Here is a 21,526-nt window from a genome sequence, read left to right on the forward strand (position 1 = left end):
TTTATAAAGTCATTAAATTAATCTGGCACTGTATTGTATTGAACTAGAAGTCAAACAAAAATCAGGGAAAACGTTTAGTGGTGGACTTGGCAGCATCAGGTCTAAGGTTGGACTCAGTGACCTCAAAGTCTTTTCCAACATAAATGATTCCATGATTCTATAATAAGTGGGATTTTCACATCAGTTTAAAAATAAGAAAAAACCCCACACTTTCAGGGTCAATGAAGGGAGCTCAGAAGCAGGTTAGTGTGCTCTTCCACTCACAGTTCCTCTAAATGAGTCCCTCACATGTTTCCTCTTTAAGTAGGAGCAGTACAGAAAAGTCCAGAAGCATCCTTAAAAAGGAAGGGCCACAGATTCACCAGTTACCCAGCTGTGAGGTCTTTTCCACAGAAGCAGAGAGGAATTGTCAGCATCTGTTGCCTTGTGGCCACAATGGTTTAAATGAGATATCACAGAACAACAACTGAGCATTTTGCACAAACCTTCAGCTAAGATGTTAAAACTGCTTCCATGTCTTGTCTGAAGAATGAATATTTCTGAATATTGCCTTTAACCTCCCAGATGAAAATTAAAATAACACACTCATTAAGAAGAAACAGGGTGCTGTGTGCTTGACACACCTCAGTGAATTAAACAGAAAATACAGGTAAAATAATGACAAGTGTGTTTCTGCTGAGATTAATTGATGGCATTTAGGAACTCCCAGTTCTTATTGCCTTGTGCTCAGGTATCAAAGGGAACTTTGCAGATGTCCTCTCCCAATCACCTTTGGAACAGCCACCCCAGGCTTTCAAAACTGAGGCACCAGGAACGTCCTTGGAGTAGAAAAGTTGCAGGTTGAATTCAAGAAGTTGGATTTGGCCCCTGCTGCCAAAATTATGAGGCAAGCCCCAGCCCACCACACTTCATGGATATCTTCAAATTCATACCTTGTACAGGGATGGTACAACTGCCACTCACTTTTATTTCAGGCGAAGGGGTCTCGGTGCTGTTTGCCCCCACGCTCATTTCAGAAGCCTGTATAAATCTTCCCCCACGTGGGAATCATTTTGAACATATTGAATAATGATTTTTCTATGTCTCTGCCACTTTGATGTAGTCTCAGAGGAGGAAGAACTATCCTGGATAGACCACTTGGCCATGTTTTAACAATTTGAGGATCACTTCAAAATTCCTCAGTAAAATACAAGGTAAAAAAAAAAAAAAAAAAAAAAAGAACACAAGTTCAGTTGATGAGGCCCCACCCCCCACCCCCAAATTATAATGTAGCAAGTTTTTGAACATATACTTTAAATTCAAAATTCGTTTCTAATTTTAAAGCTGTATTTTATCATTTGATTAATTGCTTAAAACTGTACACAAAGATAAAGGGAACTTTGAAATTCATACCTTGGAGTATTAACATGTACTCAGGACTAGATGTAAAATGTCAGAGAGAAAAAAGATCTAATGAACTCTTTATTGGTGAAATACAGTATTGCAGCTGCCCAGAATTTTAAAAGGTTTGTAGCCAGCTCCAAAGCCAAATAACTACAGAAGTTTACTTACAGCAGGACTCTCATTCAGCACTTCCAATCTCTTCTTCCAGGGTTCTTTTTACATTAATAAAATGTCCAGAGAAAAAATAATAAAAGAAAAAAAGTGCAACCGCAGAAGAATTTTTCTGTCTAGAAAATTACACTACCATAAGTTTTCCTTTTCCCTGATGTCTTCTCTGCCATAATAATGGTTTCAGGATTTAAATCCTTTGCTACTATTGTGACTTCAAAGCCTTAAAACTGCAATTGAATGAAGTAGTTCATCTGTCATTATTCAAATATGAAGCAATTATGATGAAATAAAGATAGAATTCCATTGAGAAATACCCCAATCAATTCTCACTTATATTTAACTAGAAACATAAAACGATGCTTAGAAGAGTAAGTTTAGGAAATAAAAACTCGGGATATAAAAAGTATGAATTACTGATCTATAACTTACTCATTTCTGAATAAGCTGTCTAAATATATTTCACAAATATTGACAAAAGTTTAAGCTTACCATGCAAAACTGTCTCTCAGCTGGTCTCAGAGAGTGAGCAGCTTTGCAGAAATATATTTACACCAGCTGGAGTGCCCAGAGGTTCAGATGGGAACCTGCAGAAGTTTTGGGGGTCTCTGGGTAGGTCAGCTCCCTCTGAAGTGTGTTTTATAGGAAATAACGCACCTACCTCAGCCATGGCTTCATTATAATAGTGAACATGGCAATTCTGGGCTGGACTCGATCATCTTGGAGTTCTTTTAAATCCTCAGCGATTCTGTGACTCAGGGAAAGGTGTTAAAATAAAATATTGATGTGGCTGCTTTGATGTCAGCACATCCTGTCAGGCCCCTCTGTGGATTTAGCCCAAAGTGTTTCTTTTCACCTTTTTGAACCCAGCCAAAGCCCATTCCTACCCCAGGGGCTGGAATTTCACAGGGAATTCCCTCTGTACCCTGTTCTGTTTGGGAATATTTAACACAAGTTAAAAAGTTAATTATTTTGTTTTAGCATCTTCCATCCTTTCTTGCACCTTTCTTGCTTCATCTACCAATGCATAATAATTTGCTGGTAAAATGAAATCAAGGTGGGTTCTGTCACTGTCAGACAAGGACTTTTTGGGGTTTAAGCTTTACAAATGAGCCACATTCTTCCCACTCTCACTAATGCCACAAGCTCAGATGTAAAAATTCCTGTGTCATGCCTTTTCCTTCCCTCAGAGTATATTGTTCTTTTGTAAGACAAAGGCATCCTCTGCTGCTTGGGAAGGGAGACTTTGCCTTGTCTTTGGTGTTCCCGTGGCAGAACAGGGTTAAAAATGCACAGATGGATCCCATAGTATTTCCTCCTCATATTTTCAACAGTTGCAGTGAGCTTAAGAGTTCTGTGCATTTTTAAATGTTGTTGTGCTGAAAAAGATCACACACAACCAGGGATCTGTGTGCTCACATTTGCCTTCATTTTGTAGGCATTTTCTCACTCTACCTGGGTATCAATCTTCTGTCATCTACAGATCCTCATGTCCTGCAGTTCAATTTGAAAAATGTAATTTCTACAGACAATCCAAGAATGAAATGTTATCACAATTAGAAAGCCTTGCTACTTAGTATTGAATTTTAAATCAGAGATGTAACTAGCAAGAAGCATTCGGGGTATATACAATTAATTATTTCACACATAATTATTCCTGATATTACTCTAACTGTGATAACTTAAAGCATTTGAAAAAGAAGACTGCAATATTATTCTTTTTTTTTTTTTCACAGAAGCTCTTTCCCTTGATATTCTTTTGCTAAATAATATGTAAAATACTGACACCTAATGTTAACTTCCAGTATTATTCATTTTGCAAAACTTTTACTTCAGGTAGGGAAAGACCATGTGAAACTGGTGCTTATGCTGCAATTTTGTTTCAGTAAAATCAGTAAACTGCAATACAGGCTTCACTCACTTTTTGGAAATAATTTTCTGAATTTATTTTTAGATATATATGCCTATAAATGCAAGGATCTTTCAGTTTTATTATCACAAGTCACAGGTAAAAAAGAGATAATAAAATAGTTGAAATAAGTGAGTTTTGATGCACTGAATTTAATCAAATCCATCAAATCAACACAAATACATATATTTAAAGTCGATATTTGTACCTGTAGCTGGAAATGATACTAAAAGACAAAATATTATCAAATATTTATTATTAATCTGTTAGTCTTTGAAAACTGAACAGCATATATTCATTACTTACCTACTATGTGTTTCACTTTCTTCTGAGACACAAAAAATTTATTTTACAGTGTGGGAATCAAAAGCAGATCTCAAATTTCCCCAAAATCACTGTTTATCTGCCCAGAACTGCCAAGAAAGCTTGTCCAAACTTGAGGTCTAAATGCTATTTAGAAAGAGATTTTGGGATTCTTACTCCTCTGGGGTTTGAGTTGATATCACAATAAGATATTTTATAATATTATCTAATTCAATTTTATAATAATATCTAATTCATACCTGAGTTTATGTTAAGTTTGCCTGACTTTATAGGGAAGATGGAAGAGTGAGCTGGCATTTGCACACAAGAGCTGCAAAGGCACTGACACTGAGTTCAACCCCTTTTCAACACCGTGGACCTGCACATTTTTATATTCAGTGCTTTTTGCATCAACTGTCACTCTATGGAAAAGGGCCCTTCTCTAAGATCAGATGAAGTAGCTGAGCTGCAGGTGCAAGGATAAAAACAAACCCACAAAAACACAGATACCTGGCCTGCAGCATGATCCAGCTCAGCTGAACCGAGGAGAGATGACGTCAGTGCAATCAGAACCTCTTGAGTGAGACAGAGCTTTCCAACTGATTAAGACTCCTGTCCTATTCTTTATAACAATATTCTGGTTAAAGGAGCTTGTCTTTCTCTTCACAAGCACTAAAAATACCAACAAATGCTGCATTTGCAGTTCTTTCCGCTTTCCCCTGCATATTACAACCAATAAAATAGGCGTCAGTGCAGCAAGGGTTTCAACACTACACATCTTTGGGGAATTTTAGAGAGCAGGTAGGTGCAGTGCAGGCCCTTGGGTTCCCTTGTGCTGCAGGAGGTGCTCTGAGGGTGTGAAAGTTTCAACCAGAAAAAGCAAATCTAAGAGAAAGCAGAGAAGGCCTCACTCCCCCCAAAATCCTTCCTCACTCTTGAAATAGAATAAAAAGTATCATAGAATCAGAGCAGTTTGGGTTGGAATGGACCTTTTAAAGGGTCCACCAGAGCAGGCTGCTCAGAGCCCCATCCAGCCTGGCCTTGAATGTTTCCAGGGATGCATCCCCCACCTCTCTGTTCCAGTGTTTCAGCCCCTTCACTGTAAAAAACTGCCTTCCTATATCTATCCTAAATCCCCCTCCTCCAGTTTAAAACCATCCCCCTCGTTCTACCACACCAGTTTGTCCCTGTCCTTATTACAGGCTCCCTTCACATATTCAAAGCACTACTGGATGTAATTTTCTGAGTGTTTCATACCAAAAATGAGACACATTGAACATCATCAGAGAGGAAGTTTCAGCTGATTCTTGGAAAACGCTGCGTGAATAGCTGCAGACTTTAGGGCTTAATTGCCAATTATGCCAAGGTGTTATTTATGCCTTAAAACAACTTTGGATAAAGAGTTGCTGAAATGTAAGCAGTTTTTCTGTGTTGGTCTTGCCTGCCTGGTGCAAATCTCTGTAAAAATTTGGGCCACACGGTGAGCTAACAATGAAATGTTTTGCTGCTGCTTAAAGAGCTCAGGGTTCATTTTGCCTAATCCCAACTAAGCCTCCCTAAAGCTGCAGGGAGTGCTCCCACAGCCCTTCACGCTGCCTTACACGGGTCTACAACTCCACTCAGCTTCCTCCAGCTCCTCCTCTCCAACAGGGCTACCTAGAAAGATAAAATGGTTTGTTTTGGCCAACTGTATCACAGCAAAGAAGGTATCTGCAATGTAAATTGGTTCTTAAATTAAATCATTCATTAAAGCAAAATTTCAAAATATTGGGCCCTTTGAAAAACTCGGTGTGCAGCAGTCAGGAGTTTTGAAACAATTGTTCAACTTCTACTTTTCAAGTATATCCTGTACTTTAAATAGAATTACTAAATTAAAAATGTAAATTGGACTGTATCTTTAACAGTTGGTGATTTGTCTATTTTCCACATTTTATTATGCATAATTTTTATAATAAAGAAGGGATTTTTTTTTCATCCCTGTTCTAGTTGATAGCAATTTTTCCATGCTTCTCAAGGCTAATGTAATAAAACTACATAAAATGTTTAAGAAGAGCCCCATTAAAATATACAAAGCACACTAATTCATGAAGTCAAAGTCAAAGCAGAGTGGAAATATGAGCTTTAATAAAACTATGTCTGTTGTAAATAACTATTCAAGCACAGTCATTTTTTTGCAAATTGCATGGGATATAGCTCGGTCTACTCGAAGCAAAGAATCACTCAGCAGGATAAATGCATCTTGGTCAGAAATAGATTAAAAGGTACAGCTGAGCCATCAATAAGAACCAGATAGCACAGTATTATTTGCTGTTTGTTTTGAAGATGTAATTGCAGATCCCAGGATTTCAATAAATCTGTGCACATCAAGGAAGGAATTGTAGAGAGGAACTGGGGCAACACGAAGAGCGTTTGGTTCCCGCATGTCACACTGCAAAACAGAGAGGGAGCATTCAGTAAATTCAGGTCACTTCTTGTCTATCTGTCAGGCTGTATTTTTTTAAATGCCACAACTTGTCTTCAAGGAAGAATGACTGGACTGACAAGGAAGCACATGTAAAACCTTTGGGATGTTCAAGGAGCTACAGTGAGGAGCATGACTGTGAAAAATTTAGTAACAAGAGTAGCTTTGCCTAAAAAAATGATGCAAACTCAGAATAGGCAGGACTTTAGCAGTGCCATTGAGGACTTCAAGCCAACTATGTAGCCCCAAAATAAACTTTAATGCCTATAGCAACCCAGAGTTGAAGAGGCACAGAGATGACAAAAAAAAAAAACCAACCCAAAAACCCCCAATTCCAATATGTGAGCGTCTTGTTCTAAAGGTACAAGTAATGGCACAGGCATTGCAGTACTTTTCTTCCCCTCACTGTGATTTTGAACATTTTCCTGAATATAATAATCTCTTCTATTTGAAAAATATCACTGCAGTGCAAAGACAAGCCAACAATGTGAGGCTCCATGCCCTGTTAAAAGCAGGAGTTCCTGGAATTCCCTGGCAGCACCAAAGCAGCAGCAGCATACGTAACCTAAAAGAGGTGCCCTTTGGGGAGACAAGTGACCAGCAGAAAGAAAACTGAGATCTCATTTCTATGGCATTGTGCTATCAGCCTCACCTCCCAGCACATCTAAATCACCCAATGTATGGCCCTAAATTTCACTTTTATTCTTTTGGAGCAGTGCTCGATGGTACCTGTGTCATTACAAGGAAGTGGCTGCTTTTTCTGAGTGCTAAAACACATCTCTAGGGAAATGGTAGCCTCTCTATTGCTCCATCTCAATGTCTCACAAAGCTTTTGGCCACTTGTGGATCAAGAAGGGGACTGATGTAGGTTCAGAGTTCCTTGTCATGTAAATCTGTAGCTGTGCCTCCCATCCTAATGCACCCATGATACAGCTGTAACCTCAGAAGTGACTCCAGAACTACTGGAAATAATTTGACAGTAAAAGGGCAATACAGAGCCTTACAAATAATTTATAAAATAACTCTATGTATTTGACTGCTTGTATAAGTAAAAATTGAAATTGTAAGAAATCATCATCAGTCCTAGTGGGTTTTTGCCTTATATGAGACTACGTTTGAATAAAAGCAAATTAATGGTTTGTTACTTGTAAAGAAGATGAAGTTTGATTTACTTACAGCCACTCCTCTCTTCTCCAGCTCTTTAAAGACAGATTTGATTGGAAGGGAAAACGTCAGAGTGAGCTGGCATCCTCTCTCCTCAATCTGAGATGGTGTGATTATTCTTACAAAGGGCTTCTCTGGGTTTGTTTTATCCTCACTGTAGTAATGCTTTATCAGGTACTCCAGGTAACCAGTGAGTAGAACAGATTTCCTCCTCAATGCTTTCATTGTAGTTTGGCTAAAAACCTGTGATGATTTGAAATCATTAGAATGAGAATGTGTTGCTGTAGAAAATGAAAAGGAAATACACATAGATTTCTCTATACATTATCACTGGAATCAAGTAGTAACACCAGAGACACATTTCACATAAACATGGCAGGATTGGGCTTTGGAATAATGTGTTTTAGATAATGACAGATATTTGTGCCTACTGTTTAGAAGTTCCATAAGCGTCTGTGTCAGCAGAAATAACTTGAACACAAAGCCAGTTTGTTAATAGAGCATTGCTCTGCATGTCTAAAAAGAATCCATAAATCCTTTATAGGTGCAATAGTGCTGAATGAAACTCAAAACCACATGACAGTTTTCCCTTGTGTGTACCTTTAATACTCACCTTCCCACTCTCTACATGTCCCTGAAAGGAGGGTGGAGCCAGGTGGGGTTTGGTCTCCTCTCCCCGGAAAAAATTGATAGAAAAAGAGGAAACAGCCTCAAGTGGCACCAGGAGAGGTTTAGTTTGGATATTAGGAAGAATTTCTTAACTAAAAGTATGGTCAAGCACTGGAACAGGCTGTCCATGCAGGAATCACTGTCCCTGGAAGTGTTCCAAACCACGCAGGTGTGGCACTTGAGGTCATGGTTTGGTGGTGGACCTGGCAGTGCTGGTTTAATGATCTTGGAGGTCTTTTCCAAACTGAATGATTCTAATAACAAAATTCAAGGCCCAAGACTGAAACATCAGGACTGGTGTAGAAATTCTTGCCAGTGAAAGCCCAAAATGAATATTAACATTGACTTCACAGCTTTAAGTACTGTGCAGGCTCACTCTCTCTAGTCCACATGAAGAAAAAAAACACATTCACTGAATTATTTTTCAATAGCTCTGTGCCCCTACACATCTACAAGTACCAGAGAGTTTCAAAATATAATGCAAAAATGACTGCTTGGAAAAGGCAGTGCTGTTTGGCCTCACAAACAAGACCAATGTGTTAGAGGAGTTTGGGAACAGAGGGTGAGACAGCTTCTGCTTTTGCTCTGGAAAGGCACCATTGCAGGGAATGATAGAAATGCAACCCCAGAAACAATTCACCCCTGCCTTCCTCAAACCTCCCTTTCCTTCTTCCCATGGAATTAGCTGCAGGGGAAAATGACAAGGATACAGACATGCAAGTGCCCAACAGCCACTTCAAATCACATCCTGGCTCATCAGTGATCGTGGACAGCTCTCTCTCTACACTGACTGCAGCTGCAAATCACAGGCAAGGCAGTGCCCTGGATGAAAATCCACAATCTTCACTCTCAACAAATCACTGTTCTACACTAGAGAAGCAACAATTTTAAGATTACTTATATCATAACCTGGAAAAGCATAAAGAGAGGTACCTGAGGAATCCTACTCAAAATATGCCAAATTCTGGTTTCCAGCAGCATCTGGAAAACGTAGTTTTTTAGAACATCCCAAATCTCACTCCCTGATGCTATCACAGCCACTAGATGCTGCACAAAACCAAGAACCCCTGAATTTTGTGCCTGTTAAACGGAATGTGGATGCTGTAAGGCAGACTTTGAAAGGGAATAAATGTGACAGGGACTAGAGCCACCAGCAGCCAGCAGTTGCACAGGTCAACAAAAATCTAGAGGTGCTTCCCTCTCCACCTAGGCAGGCAGAGCAGACAGAACTGTTCAGTGCATTACTAGAGGGAAAACAGACCTGCCTCCTATTCCTCCAGGATTTGCAGGAGGATGAGGGATGGATCTCCTTAGGCTGCAAGCAAAAATCTGCTTCCACAGGCTTTGTGCAAGGAATACTTGGTCTCCTGGGTGAAATTTTTTGAAAAAGGTCTTTAAAATGTGTCTGTAGAGCGCTCCCCTTTTTTCCATAAAAGGCAGCAGCCAGTGCCATAACAGTCACTTTAAGCATTATTGAGGAATAACATCCATTAACACTTGCAGTTTTCATTGTTTCCATTGGAAACACTGCCTTCTGCTTAATGTGTCCCAGTGAAGGTGGCATGCAATTTCACTAGCCATCTCTTGCCAGACATGAAAACTACTTTGTTTCCCACTGTATTAGAGCAATTAGCACTGGGAAATCCTGGCTGTGCCAAAAGGTAATGTGGGCAGGGAAAGGGGAGGCAATGGAAACTGCTCAGCCCTCATTGTTCCAGGCTCCCTGCAGTGGGCTAAATGACACCAGCCCACACAAACCCGAGCACTCACAATCTGGGTCATGGCAGAACAGCTTTCAGCTTATCTCCAAGGTCACATAAAGTTTAAAACAATATAGTGGATGTTTAAGGACTAAAAAAAAATAAATTGTCAGGCGTAACAAGAAGCATGGCTGTGCCCTTTGCAGTCCTTCAGCGTTGCATGCAGGATGGAGAGCTCAGAACTGGCAATTTTCTGACTTTGTTTGCTTAAGATGCTGTTTTTTCAGTAAATACAGAAGAGGGATGTGGACCCAGCTCTTTGTTCCAGCATCAGCTCAGCCATTCCACTAGAATTAATGGAATTCTAACCAGAAAGAAATTTCTGCCATTTATGCTGGTGGCAAAACCTTGCTACCCAAGACTGCCTTGAAAACCAGCTTAAGGATGATTTTATAGTCTAATATATTGCACACAGCAGGTAAATCTCAGTAACACCACCTTTTTGAGCCACAGAGACTGAGTCCTGATTTCAGGGGCGAACCATCCTTATGAGAGCAGCTGGAACATCCTGATATGAAACACAGGTGTTTGGGGAACAGCTCCATCCCTTTGTTTGGGGAACAGCTCCATCCCTCAAACAGGGAAGGGCTGTGCTCTCCAAGGCAGATCAGAGGCTTTCAGCACAGGATCACACCTTCAGAGGAGGAATTAGCTCAGTATGGCAGCACTGCCCTTCCCACAGCCACAGTGTCAGTGATTCACACAGAGATAGGTCAGGGATGGGGCTCTGCTCCTTTGGCCACCAGAAAACTAATGATTCAATGAAAGAAAAGACAGCTTGGAGCTATGCCACACTCATGGATTCCTCTTTTAGGAAACATTTGCTGATAGTTTCTCTCTTCTGCTTGTAACCAAAGGCAGAACAGGTTCCTTGAGCCACTGGATCAGTTGATCCAGGAGAGGCAGGACACCTAATTTTGTTTCATAAAGGATAGAAGTCTGCTTTGCTGGTGGAATATATGAAGCAGCAGCTCTTGATGCAACTTTTCAGACTTACATGACTCCTTTGCAGGAAGATGCTGAGCATAATTCTTCCCATGAGTAGTACTGAGACAAGGCACTGTTGGACTTGGTGATCTCAGAGATCTCTCCCAACTTTAATTATTCTGTGATTTTGAGCCCTCAATATTTCTATGGGATAAAGGTGCTGTTTGTACCGAGCTCCTAAAAGCAGGGACAAACACACTGCCAGAGTTTAGATTTGGAGGTGCAAACCTCAAATACCGTTGGTCCAACTCAGGGTCCTCCAGCAGAGTTTGTGAGAAACATGGGGATATGAGTATATTCATTAAAGGTCTGTCAGGGCTGTGGGGTTATTTTGTTTGCTTTTCATTACTTCTCCCCTTCCACATTCAAATATTTCACAGTTTTCTTAAAGGGAGGCAGCAATAACACACGTAACATTCATTAAACATTTTTATACTCTTAAATTCAGGCTCAAAGTAAAGCAATTACTTACCTCTAAACTGGCATGCAGAGCACAGACCAGTAAAATTGGAGGATTTGATAACCGGAATCCATTAATTCCTTCACTTAGTTGTAATTCTGGAAAATGAATAACTTATATTAGTGTTTTTGATTTCTTCATTTTAATGGATTGGACCTTATCTTGAAGTCTGTCCTCACGCAGTAAAATATTTCCCTAATGTGGCCCGTAGGAATTGGTCATTAAAAGGAAATAGTAATCTATTCCCAGCTAATACTTTCAACTTCGAGAGAAGCCCAATTTAATCCAGCAGAAGACCTCATTAGCAGCTTCATGGGAACCAGAGAACTGCAATTAATTTGTTTAAATGGTGTGTGCTAAAACCACCTTTACACTTGAATCTCTTTTAAGGCTGACACGAGGCAGAGGAATTCCAAGTCAGCAGAGGCACGCTCACGCGGAGCAAGGAATCACGTTCCTTCACTTTATTGAGCTGATGAGACACATGGGAGGTTGCATATGCAGCTAAGTGTAGCTTCAGGCCAAGGAGAGGGAGCTGCCTAGACTTTGGGCTGGGAAATTTCACAAAATCTATTTAATAAATCTACAAAAGCCCGGCTGTAAGTTCTGTGTCACCGTTGATATTTCATGCTCCAGCACCAGAGCGGGAGGGCGCGGTGCAGGAAACGCTTTTCGCGCACAGCAGATTGGCTAATTTTATGATGCCCAACTTCTCCCCTGTAAACTACTCATGGAAATGAATAAACAACGTTTTTCTTCTTCTAGCAGTATTTCAAGGCAATTTGTGTCTCCTGCTGGCTTTCCATAGTGCCACTCTCTTGCATTTGGTCTGAAAACAAAGAGCAGACTGAGGCTATTAGAGAGGTGCTCTCCAGCCAAAGCCACATCAACAGGCGCTGCCACAGAAAATTAAAAATATATTAGAAGCAAAACAACCAATCAAACCAAAAAGCTCCTTTCTCATCCTGATCCCTCAGGATATTCTCTCTGCCATAGCTTAAACTGGAGCTGAACAGTCTAGTTGCCAGATTTGGAAACGAATTCTCATTTTGTGTTGGGACAATAAACACTATTTCAGAGCAGGTTTGTCTTACAACCCATGCCTCCCTAGTGCAGGAAATTTGGAGATGCTGAAACATTAGTGAGATTTTATGACTTTTGTCAGGTTGCCTTACCTGAATTTGTATAATTTCTCATTAATTCCAGTAGAACTAATCCTGAAGAAAGATATTACCCCAGTGACTGATAGCAGATCCTCGCTCCTCAGAGACTTTTAAATTTAATTCACTGAGATACTTTGAAAGTTTCATCCATATTCTATATCTGCTTTTTGAAGGTATTTCAGCAAAATGTCTAGGAGCAGACAGTCAAACCCTTATGCCCACACACAAATTTATTCCAACATTTATTTTGTTAATTCCACTGCTTCACATATTTAGCATGAGGAAATGCAAAGTTCTGTCCTTTCTCCTCAAACTAGTACAGAAGAGAAGCTGGTTACATATAAATAAATCAAATAAGGTAAAATTGAGAGTGTATAAATACATACTGTTTTCCATGAGGAATCGTGTTTTGAAGTCATGGCCCCACCAGCCAATTAGCCTAAGATTTTTTAAAGAAAATGAATTAATACAATTTAATATCTTTCAACTTAGCTTTGAGTATTAAGAATTACATAAGATTGAGCAATATATAAATTTCTAATAATACATTTTATTTCTAACAATGACATAAAAATGAAATAAATTCTCTAAAGAGTTAGCACTAAAAACTTAACATTACCATTTGAGAATTTCTCTTTTACTGCAAATAATAAAACACACCACATCTTTCAATTAACTATTGATTTTAACAATATCCATTTTCTCTGAATTCACTTCACAAAACAAAAAATAGTACAGAAATATTTCCACTGGTTCCAAGGCATTAAATTCAAAACATTCTCCCCTGCTCTTAAACTTAGTTTAATGAATATTGAAAGCTATAAGGAGTTATAAAATCTGACTTAGTTTCACCAAGGAAAGGACTTTTTGGTGAGCTACAAGCAAACAAGACCTTGGAATGAGGATTGTGTGGGCATTGCCTTGTCCTTACTGTGAGACCACTGTGAATTCTGCATACACTTTTATTTTCCTGAACTAAACTTATTCTTTGAAAAACTTTCTTTAAAATAATACCCAAACCAGCTTAATGCTATATTCCCTTTTTTAAAGATTGTATCCTGAAAAAAAACCAAACCCATACAGTTATTTTAAAAATAATATGTCTGAGTTTGGACATTAAAATGACATTATATTATTAACTCCTATTTAATGGAAAGCATGTTTGAGGGCATTGCTACAAGCAGTTTTCTAAAGCAGCTGGATGCACTGGATCACCTACTGCCAGGGCACTGCAGATAAAACAAATATTGCAAAATCAGGGACTTTTTTCCCCACCTCCCTTGGATTCTCCACTTCTTATCTCAGCACACAATGATATCAGTGACTAATATTGCCAGTCCTGCTTGAGACTCCCCTGTATTAATGCTTTTAAAATATCAAGAAGTCCCCATCACAAACTCCTTCCTGAACTTCTCAGCTCCCAGAACTGTACATATTGGCCACCATTTCTGCCAAGGTTTTGCTCAGTTTTCCCTATGCCAGATAGCAAAATTTTAGGAGTGAAGCCTGGCAAAACTTGTAATGATAAAAAAAATCTATATGTAAAGGTCACAGTAGATCAGCCTTCCTGGAAGCAAACAGGGAAAAGGAAGTCATGGCCCCTCCCTCAAGGAGCATTTTGCAGTTTGCCTGAAAGAGCTGAGCTCTGCAGAATTAAGACCACATTTGAGTTAGAAACTTGTTATATGAATACTGCAGAGTGTAAAATAAAGTAGTTCGTATTTCTGTATAACAACACAGGTTTTATGTTTACTTCTGTGAGCTGCATCTAAACAGAGGCTCTACAGAAAAGGATGTTTTTTTCTTTATTGCTGCATGATGTTTTTATTATTCTGAGACCCATGAAAATTAATAGTGCAATATACATCCATTTTAAATGAGGTATTGCATTGCCAAAATGAATACACCCCAAATAAAGCACAACAGAGCCTCTGCCCAAGTGACTCCATCACTGATGCTTTTAATCATAAAAGATATTTCAGTTATTTTATAGGAACTCTACAACATATATATAACATTGTACTGAAAACTCTGAATATTGCATGTTCCTGCAACAATCTGCTGATATCAATGTCTACACACAAATTCTATGAATTTCAAAGCTTTGAAGCAGAAAAGAAATCGAAAAGGAAATAAAACATCTGGACAAATAGTCTGTGAGAAGGCGAAAACAACAATTGTTCCACTTGGACCACACCCAGAAAGCAAAGACAAAATACAGATCCACCAGACCATTATCCAGATCAGGGCTGATGAAAAGCTCCCCTATTGCACTTCAAATGCTCAAAATTCACTAATTCTGAAGTTGGCTTCAACCCAGATCTCAGCTGCAGCACCACGGAGGCAACTTGGAAAGTGAAATTTCAAAACTTTTCCAAAATGACAGAATGAAGGATTTTTTTTAAAAAGACAGTTTTAGCTGTCTTGCCCTTTCCTACCATAATCTGACAATTTGCTTTTCCTCTTTTTTATTTTTTCTGTTTTGGCTGTTCTAGAACTTCAGAGGTGTCACTGCAGGATGTGCACTTTGAGGCAGCTCTGGTCCTACACTCTCATTGATCTAATGGTCCATATGGATGTCATGTTATTTGACATTTAAGTTGACAGGCTTCAAAGCGTGGAAATTAACAAAATCTTCACAAATTATAGCGGTTTGCTGTTTACAATTTTCTGTGAAAATTTTGAAATGAAGGTTGCCGCCGCTATGCCAAATTTCAACCTGTTGTGATGGGAGAGAGCTAAGGTGTTAAACCCCAAACATAACGCTTTATAAATGCTCACTAAAAATAATAGGCAATAAAACTGCACATTAACTTACTGCAGTAAAAATTCTTATTAAAGAGTTGTTACTCTGCATGCAAAGTGAGCATTTTGAACTGCAGTTGCTATTTCAACTCTTCCTGCCCCAAAAACAAAGGCACCAAGATCTAAATAGATTCTGAATTCCAACCCATAACTTTTGGCAAAATACATGAAGTGGAAGGCTCTGCAAAGCCATATATGATGTGCTTGTGATTAAAAACACCTTAAACATGTTAGCAATGGGACTGTCAAGTTACGTGCTTCCCATGGCAGATAAAACCCATTGTGGGAAGTGTGTTAAGATCAGCATCTAAAGAGATAAAGTTCTAATTTAGCAAATGCTCCACTACAAATTAAAAATGCAAATTTATCCAAACTGAGCCCTTGTTTTAACACATCACTAATCAAAATTGTTAACTCAGTGATAGAAGGGTTTTGTTTGCAGCATCCTGCTGCCAGTCCCAGGTATTCCCAGCAGCCTCCCAAGGCTGGTCAGCAGAGATGCTCCTCCACAGAGAACTATCTCCATCCTGGAGCAAAAGCATATTTGAAATCCATTGAGAAATCATTACTAAAATGAGAGTAAATTAGTGCCAAACTAGCTGTGTCTTTTTCTGCAAGGTGAGCATGTTCTTACAAGCCCACTTCTGTTAGAAAATAACCTTTCAAATGGATTGTTCCATTCTGTGCCTCAAATAAAACCACTGGCATCACAGAATGTCTTGGGTCGGAAGGCACCTTGAAAAGCATCTCTTTCCAACCCCTGCCATGAGCAGGGACACCTTCCACTGGACCAGGTTGCTGAAGGACCCATCCAACCTTGTCTGGGTCCTCACAGCTTGATAACACTGAGACCTTCCCAGAGAATTCTGCCACTTCCAGTCTTTGCACGGAATTTTTACATGTGCCACATAAAATTTAAGGCAAACTGTTATTAGCTCGGCTTCATGAAACAAGTAAGAATATAATTAAATATTGCTGAAAGATTTTCAAAATCCTTTTTATTTTTTTTTTAACTCCAAAATGTTCTCTTGTTTTACAAATCAATGAACAAAGGTTTGCTGGGCTGGAAAATGACTGCAGAAAGGAACAGTATCCTCTTATTTAGTCATACTCTCTTTAAGGACATTTACACCAGGGAAAAATCCCTCCAGTAAGTATTTTTATTTAGCTCATTTTCCTCCTTCATATCTGTCTGCATTAGACTGAAGCACTGGTTGTTCATAACTTGAGTCATCTCATTTGTAGTTGTATTAATGATGCAGGAGTGCAGGATATAATGATCATGATGCATGTGCAGTGTAAACATCAAAGAAGATCCAGTTAAAGAACACAGAAAAAAATACAAAAAAAATTCCTCTGACCTTTGCTTTGGCATTACAGATGATCATGCTACTCATTTATAATTTACAGCCTGGAGCAACACGGGTCTCATTTTCCTTCTCAGCAAGAAAAAGAGACAGAAACTCTTGAGTAGTGATAGAGAAAACAGGGAAATACCATTAATGTGGCCCAGCTTTTACAGTGCAGGGCAATGTGTTGAAGTATCCTGTCATTATATTGTGTGAGATAATCATTTCAGATCCAGAGGAAGGCAAGTTGAAAAGCTACAGGAATGCAGTGTGAAATTTGTAATACTTGATTTTACATCTTCCAGCTTCCCTGGGCATGGAGCAGTTTGTTTCCTCTCCCTTATCAGGTCACAAAGCGAGCTGGAAATTTCATAGTCATTATTTAGATTATATTAGGAGCATATACCAGCAAAGCATGTTATGTTTATGAAAGGATGGATTAAGCCAAATCATAAACAGGCACTTTGGGGCCAGGCTGTGTCCACAAAGGAGCTGATGTAACTGCTGGGTGGCAGCTAAGCTCTTCATTCACACATTGCTTTAATTTTGCAAAAGCATCCAGGTGTTGGCAAAGATTTGTTTGATTTTTTTTCATGCTACTGTTCCAGCCATGAGAAAGAATCAGCTCTGAGGAGTTAATGAGACTTGTCACTGCTCCCAAAGTTCATTACACAGAGCCAGGCAGATCTTATGCTATGTCTGCAAAGGCAGCCTTGTGCAGGGAAAAGAATGAAAGGGCCAAAAATAACCATTAAGTTCTGTTTCTTGCAGTCCTAAATGTCCATGGCACAGCTGGCTGGTTGAAGAGCACATCCATGTCTCAAAACACCCTGAAGACCTAAGATGGGCAAGCAACAAACACTGTGACACAGGTTTAGAGGAAAGAGGTTAATTGTGACTTAAATATCACTCTCTTAGCAGGAAATGTGTGACAAAAACACCCATGAAGCCTTAGAAATTAAACTGCAAAAGGACATAGAAAGCCTGGAGCTAGGAACAATCCACATCTGACCATGCTGAACCATCATCCTTCTGCCTAGAAGAACGTTGTGGCACCACATCCAAAGCCCAAGTTTTCATATTTCAGCTTCCAGGATTAAAAAACCCAAACCAAACCAAATAAACAAAGCCCCGAACCAACAAATGGTACAATCAGCTCCTCAAACCCAAAAGCATTTCTAAACATGCCTTACATCCATATTTGAATCTCCAGCTCAACTGAAAGGTTGTTTCCACATTCTGAGGAACATTCCTTCAGTTTCCTGGGCTCTATGTAGTGCAATGCAGATAGAAAAAGTACCCAGGACTCAGATCATCAGCAGGAGCATCTCCTAATGCTGCTGCACTCAGTCAAAGGTCAATCCCAGAAATCAAACTCACAGAAACAGTTCTCTCACCCCCTCAAATCCACCTTGCTGTCACCCAGATCTGCAAACAGCTCTGCAGAACCTCTGAGCACAGACCTGGTCCCCAGGCTCAACAGCTGGGCTCAACTCTTTGCATTCTACTCTGCATTAATTTTACTGCAGCTTTCTAATTGCAATTTTTATATGTTTTAATTTAATTTCTATGGCATTAATTTTATTGCAAGCACATGAGCATGATTGTGTTTCTTTGGATTCAATGCCAAAACTCAGAATAAATAGAATGACACATACACACACCAACTAAGAAAACAGAAAAACCTGCTCGTTGCTTTACATGGCATATTTTTGGCTCACTGGCTGGAGTTTGAGAAGGAGTTTCAATTTTCTTTGCTATCAGACTTGTCTGATCACTGATGAGTCATTTGGTCTCTCCATGCCTCAAGCCCTCATCTCTAGGAATTCTGCTCAGGACTGCACTAACTCTGCAGTGAGGGATGATATAAATATAATTGTTAAAATATAAAATATATTTGTTAAAATGTACTCACATATTTAACAATGAGGACCATGTAAGGATGAATAAAAGCATTTATGTGGAACATCTTATGTGAGATTTTTTAATATGCAGATAAGAAAAGGGCATTTGGAAGTAAAGCTGATGTCACTTGGTTTTTTCCCCTCCTGTCAGCCTTTCCCCAAATTATCACCTCATCCTCCAAAGTTGTTGCTAGTTTAGGTTTCTATTAATTTCAGAATTGAATCTTTTTCTTGATCTAGGTCGCTAAACTGGCATTTCTGATAAAGTTTAAAAAAAAAATTAAAAAGCTCAATATTTCTACTACTTAATTCCACATGGCATTTTAGGGCTGTGCTGAACAAACCAAACCCAAGTGGATGGACAACGTTATTCCAGTCCACCCCACCCTCTCCACACTGAGCACCCCAGCAGAATCCTGCTCTCACCCAGAGCTTCCCTGCTGACAGCTCACTGAAAGGGAGAAAAGACATTTCAAATGATTTTTAAAATGATGAGGGGTCTGTTTAATCAAAACAAAGACTAATGGAAAAATGACTCCTGCTTTCATCACTGAAATCAAGAATTCAACGATTTTAACCCCCTTGTGTAGGTGAAATTCTCCCCATACTGAGAAGCTGTCAGTTATGGAGTATCCCCACAGTACATATCTATAAGGGCTAGGATTTGCACAGGGGATTAAGGGACTTATAGCAGCTACCCCTGTTAGACTTCAGCAATATTTCCAACCTTACTCTCACAGTCTCCTTCAGAAAACCTTGCCAAGATTGCCAGAAGCTATATTTAAAGCCTTTTTTTTTCTTCCTTTATATCTTTTCAGCTATCCTTTATCCCAAATGGTAAGCTTGGACTTGTTTCATTATTCTCTTCTGTGCAGTGCCTGTTAATTTTAAGTAGGATCTGTTGTTAGGATTTGAAAAGCTTTTGAAGCCCAGGTAATTATTAGCCTGAGACTTCTGTAGTTTAGAACTTGCTCACACTCTGCTGCTTTCCTTACCCTTTTCAACTCATTACAAATGTTTCCTAATTATTAAGCATATGTGACTTGTGAGCGGCGCCATATATTATTAATGGGCCAGTCTCTTAGAACTCAGTGGAAAAAATCAAAACTCCTTATGAAAAGTTGCTTCTGTGAAAGTAGTAACTTTTCATATTTAATATCAATGAGGCTTTACTTTGTCAAAGGACCAAAGTAATGTGATTGTATTAGGGGCTAATAGCATGACATTTTTCTTCTGTTAAGAGGCTTGCACTTTCAGTACCATCTAAAGGGAGACAATTTTTCTCCTCTATTTTGAGGCTTGTCTTGGTTAAAAAATAGCTAAACTCACTTTCTGCCTAGCAGCAAGTTTTAACAGCAAAGACCCAAATCCAGAAAAACAGTCTCATAATTTAAACAATGACACTTAACTATGCAGCTGCAATGGATGGAATTAAGAAACTTCTAGATTTGAGTAATCACCCTCTTTCCAAAAGTAGCTGGGCAGCTCTCAGCTCCCTGAGCTTTGCTGCTCTTCGAGGTGGGTGATTTAACAAAACTGTTGCCACAATTAGGGAGGCTCTTGGGTGAAAAACTCGGGGCTGTTTGGTCAGTGGAGTACAAGGTGATTTGCAGCTCGTGGCTACGTGGAGACAGAGGGTGCACACACTCTTCCTGGATTGATTTTTACCTTGTTAGTGGTTTAGGCTCGACACAAGTGGGAATACACCAATTTCAACATGTCCATCCATATTACCCCTCCAGGTCAAAACAAAAGGAGATTGAGCTCAGTTTTGTAGCAGGAAACAAGTTGCTGTGGCCAGGGCATGAGGAAGAGGGATGGATGCAATGCTGCCAATCCAATCAGGGCTCTCCACCAAACCTCCGAGGCGCTGGCCATAAGGGACAATAATTTCATTCGCCATGATTAGGCAAAAGAAAGGTATGATCCAACAGCAGACAAAATGGGAGCCTAAATTAAATCCCAGGAGAAGATTTCACAAAAAACAAACCCCCTAAGGCTAATGAAGTTGAATTAAAAACTGTTAAATCAGCTTACGAACAACTATTATCACAAAGTGCTCATATAACACTTTCACTGGCCAAATATCAGATATATGAAAAGGGGGAATACAGCCAACAGTATGTTCACACATTTAGTAAGGGGAAATTGAATATTCTGCCTAACACTAGAAATTAAAAATCAAGCAGGGAGCCAATTTACTCACAGAGATATTAATAAAGTTCTCAGTGATTTTTATAAAGTACTGAATAGCTCTCAATTATTTTATGGTGATAAAAAAAAAAAAGAAGCATGATATATTCTTTAAGAATTCCATGATTTTTTTCCAGTCTGTTTCAAATAGATTAAATTAAACGAGTGAAAGCAACAGTCTCTCCTAGAGCTACTTTTAAATGTGGATTCTGACTTAAAGGAGACTTAGACAGTTTTGATTACTATGATGTGTTTACTCAGCTATACAGTCTCTGCAATCCCTTGAATAAAGCTTTCAGAGGAGGATATCTAGATCGATTTCTAAATAATAAATACATCTCACTGAAATACAGTATAAAAATTTTAACATCTGGGAGGTCTTTCTTGTTTTTGAATAGATGAATCATGATTTTAATGCAAGACCTTTATCATACCAGAATCCTTATTAGCTAAAATGTAAGTTATCACCTCTGCTCTTTGCCTGAAACAAGAAACAATCCACATTAGATGAGATTTTTTTTTAATGACAGTGGCTAGAACTAATTGAATTCATAGTTTCAAGTGCCAGCAAATTTGCCACAGAATCCAGTACTTGTGTTACAAAACCTTTACTGAGTGATACTGAAGGAGGAAAACTCAGACAAAGTCTTTTCAGCTGAAATCTAAGACATAAGACAATCTAAGACAAGCTGAAATAATTAAGGGAAAACAGAAATGGGCATCTTTCAGAATTGTTTTAAAGAGTTTCTCTTCAAAAAGATAAAATTTCATCCATCACTAGAAAGCAAGAACTATGTGACTTAGGGGCCTTTCTTTATTGGGCTGCAATTACCCAAATTTTCAGTAGC

General features: G+C 39.0%; 1 protein-coding gene across 1 annotated transcript in view; it reads right to left on the reverse strand.

The window, feature by feature from the left end:
- Window positions 1–5,975: 5,975 nt before the first annotated feature.
- KYNU (kynureninase) overlaps window positions 5,976–21,526 on the reverse strand; it is a gene marked incomplete at its 5' end in the record, with an annotated part of 57,597 nt that continues 42,046 nt past the window's right edge. The window contains 4 exons of the mRNA XM_084208980.1: window positions 5,976–6,191; window positions 7,401–7,631; window positions 11,277–11,362; window positions 12,814–12,866. Of these exons, the coding sequence (XP_084065106.1) occupies window positions 6,039–6,191; window positions 7,401–7,631; window positions 11,277–11,362; window positions 12,814–12,866 (523 nt within the window). The 3' untranslated portion in view covers window positions 5,976–6,038. The remainder of the gene's footprint in view (window positions 6,192–7,400; window positions 7,632–11,276; window positions 11,363–12,813; window positions 12,867–21,526) is intronic.

The sequence above is a fragment of the Fringilla coelebs genome, assembly GCF_963513975.1.
Source record: "Fringilla coelebs genome assembly, chromosome: 7".
NCBI classification, from domain to species: Eukaryota; Metazoa; Chordata; class Aves; order Passeriformes; family Fringillidae; genus Fringilla; species Fringilla coelebs.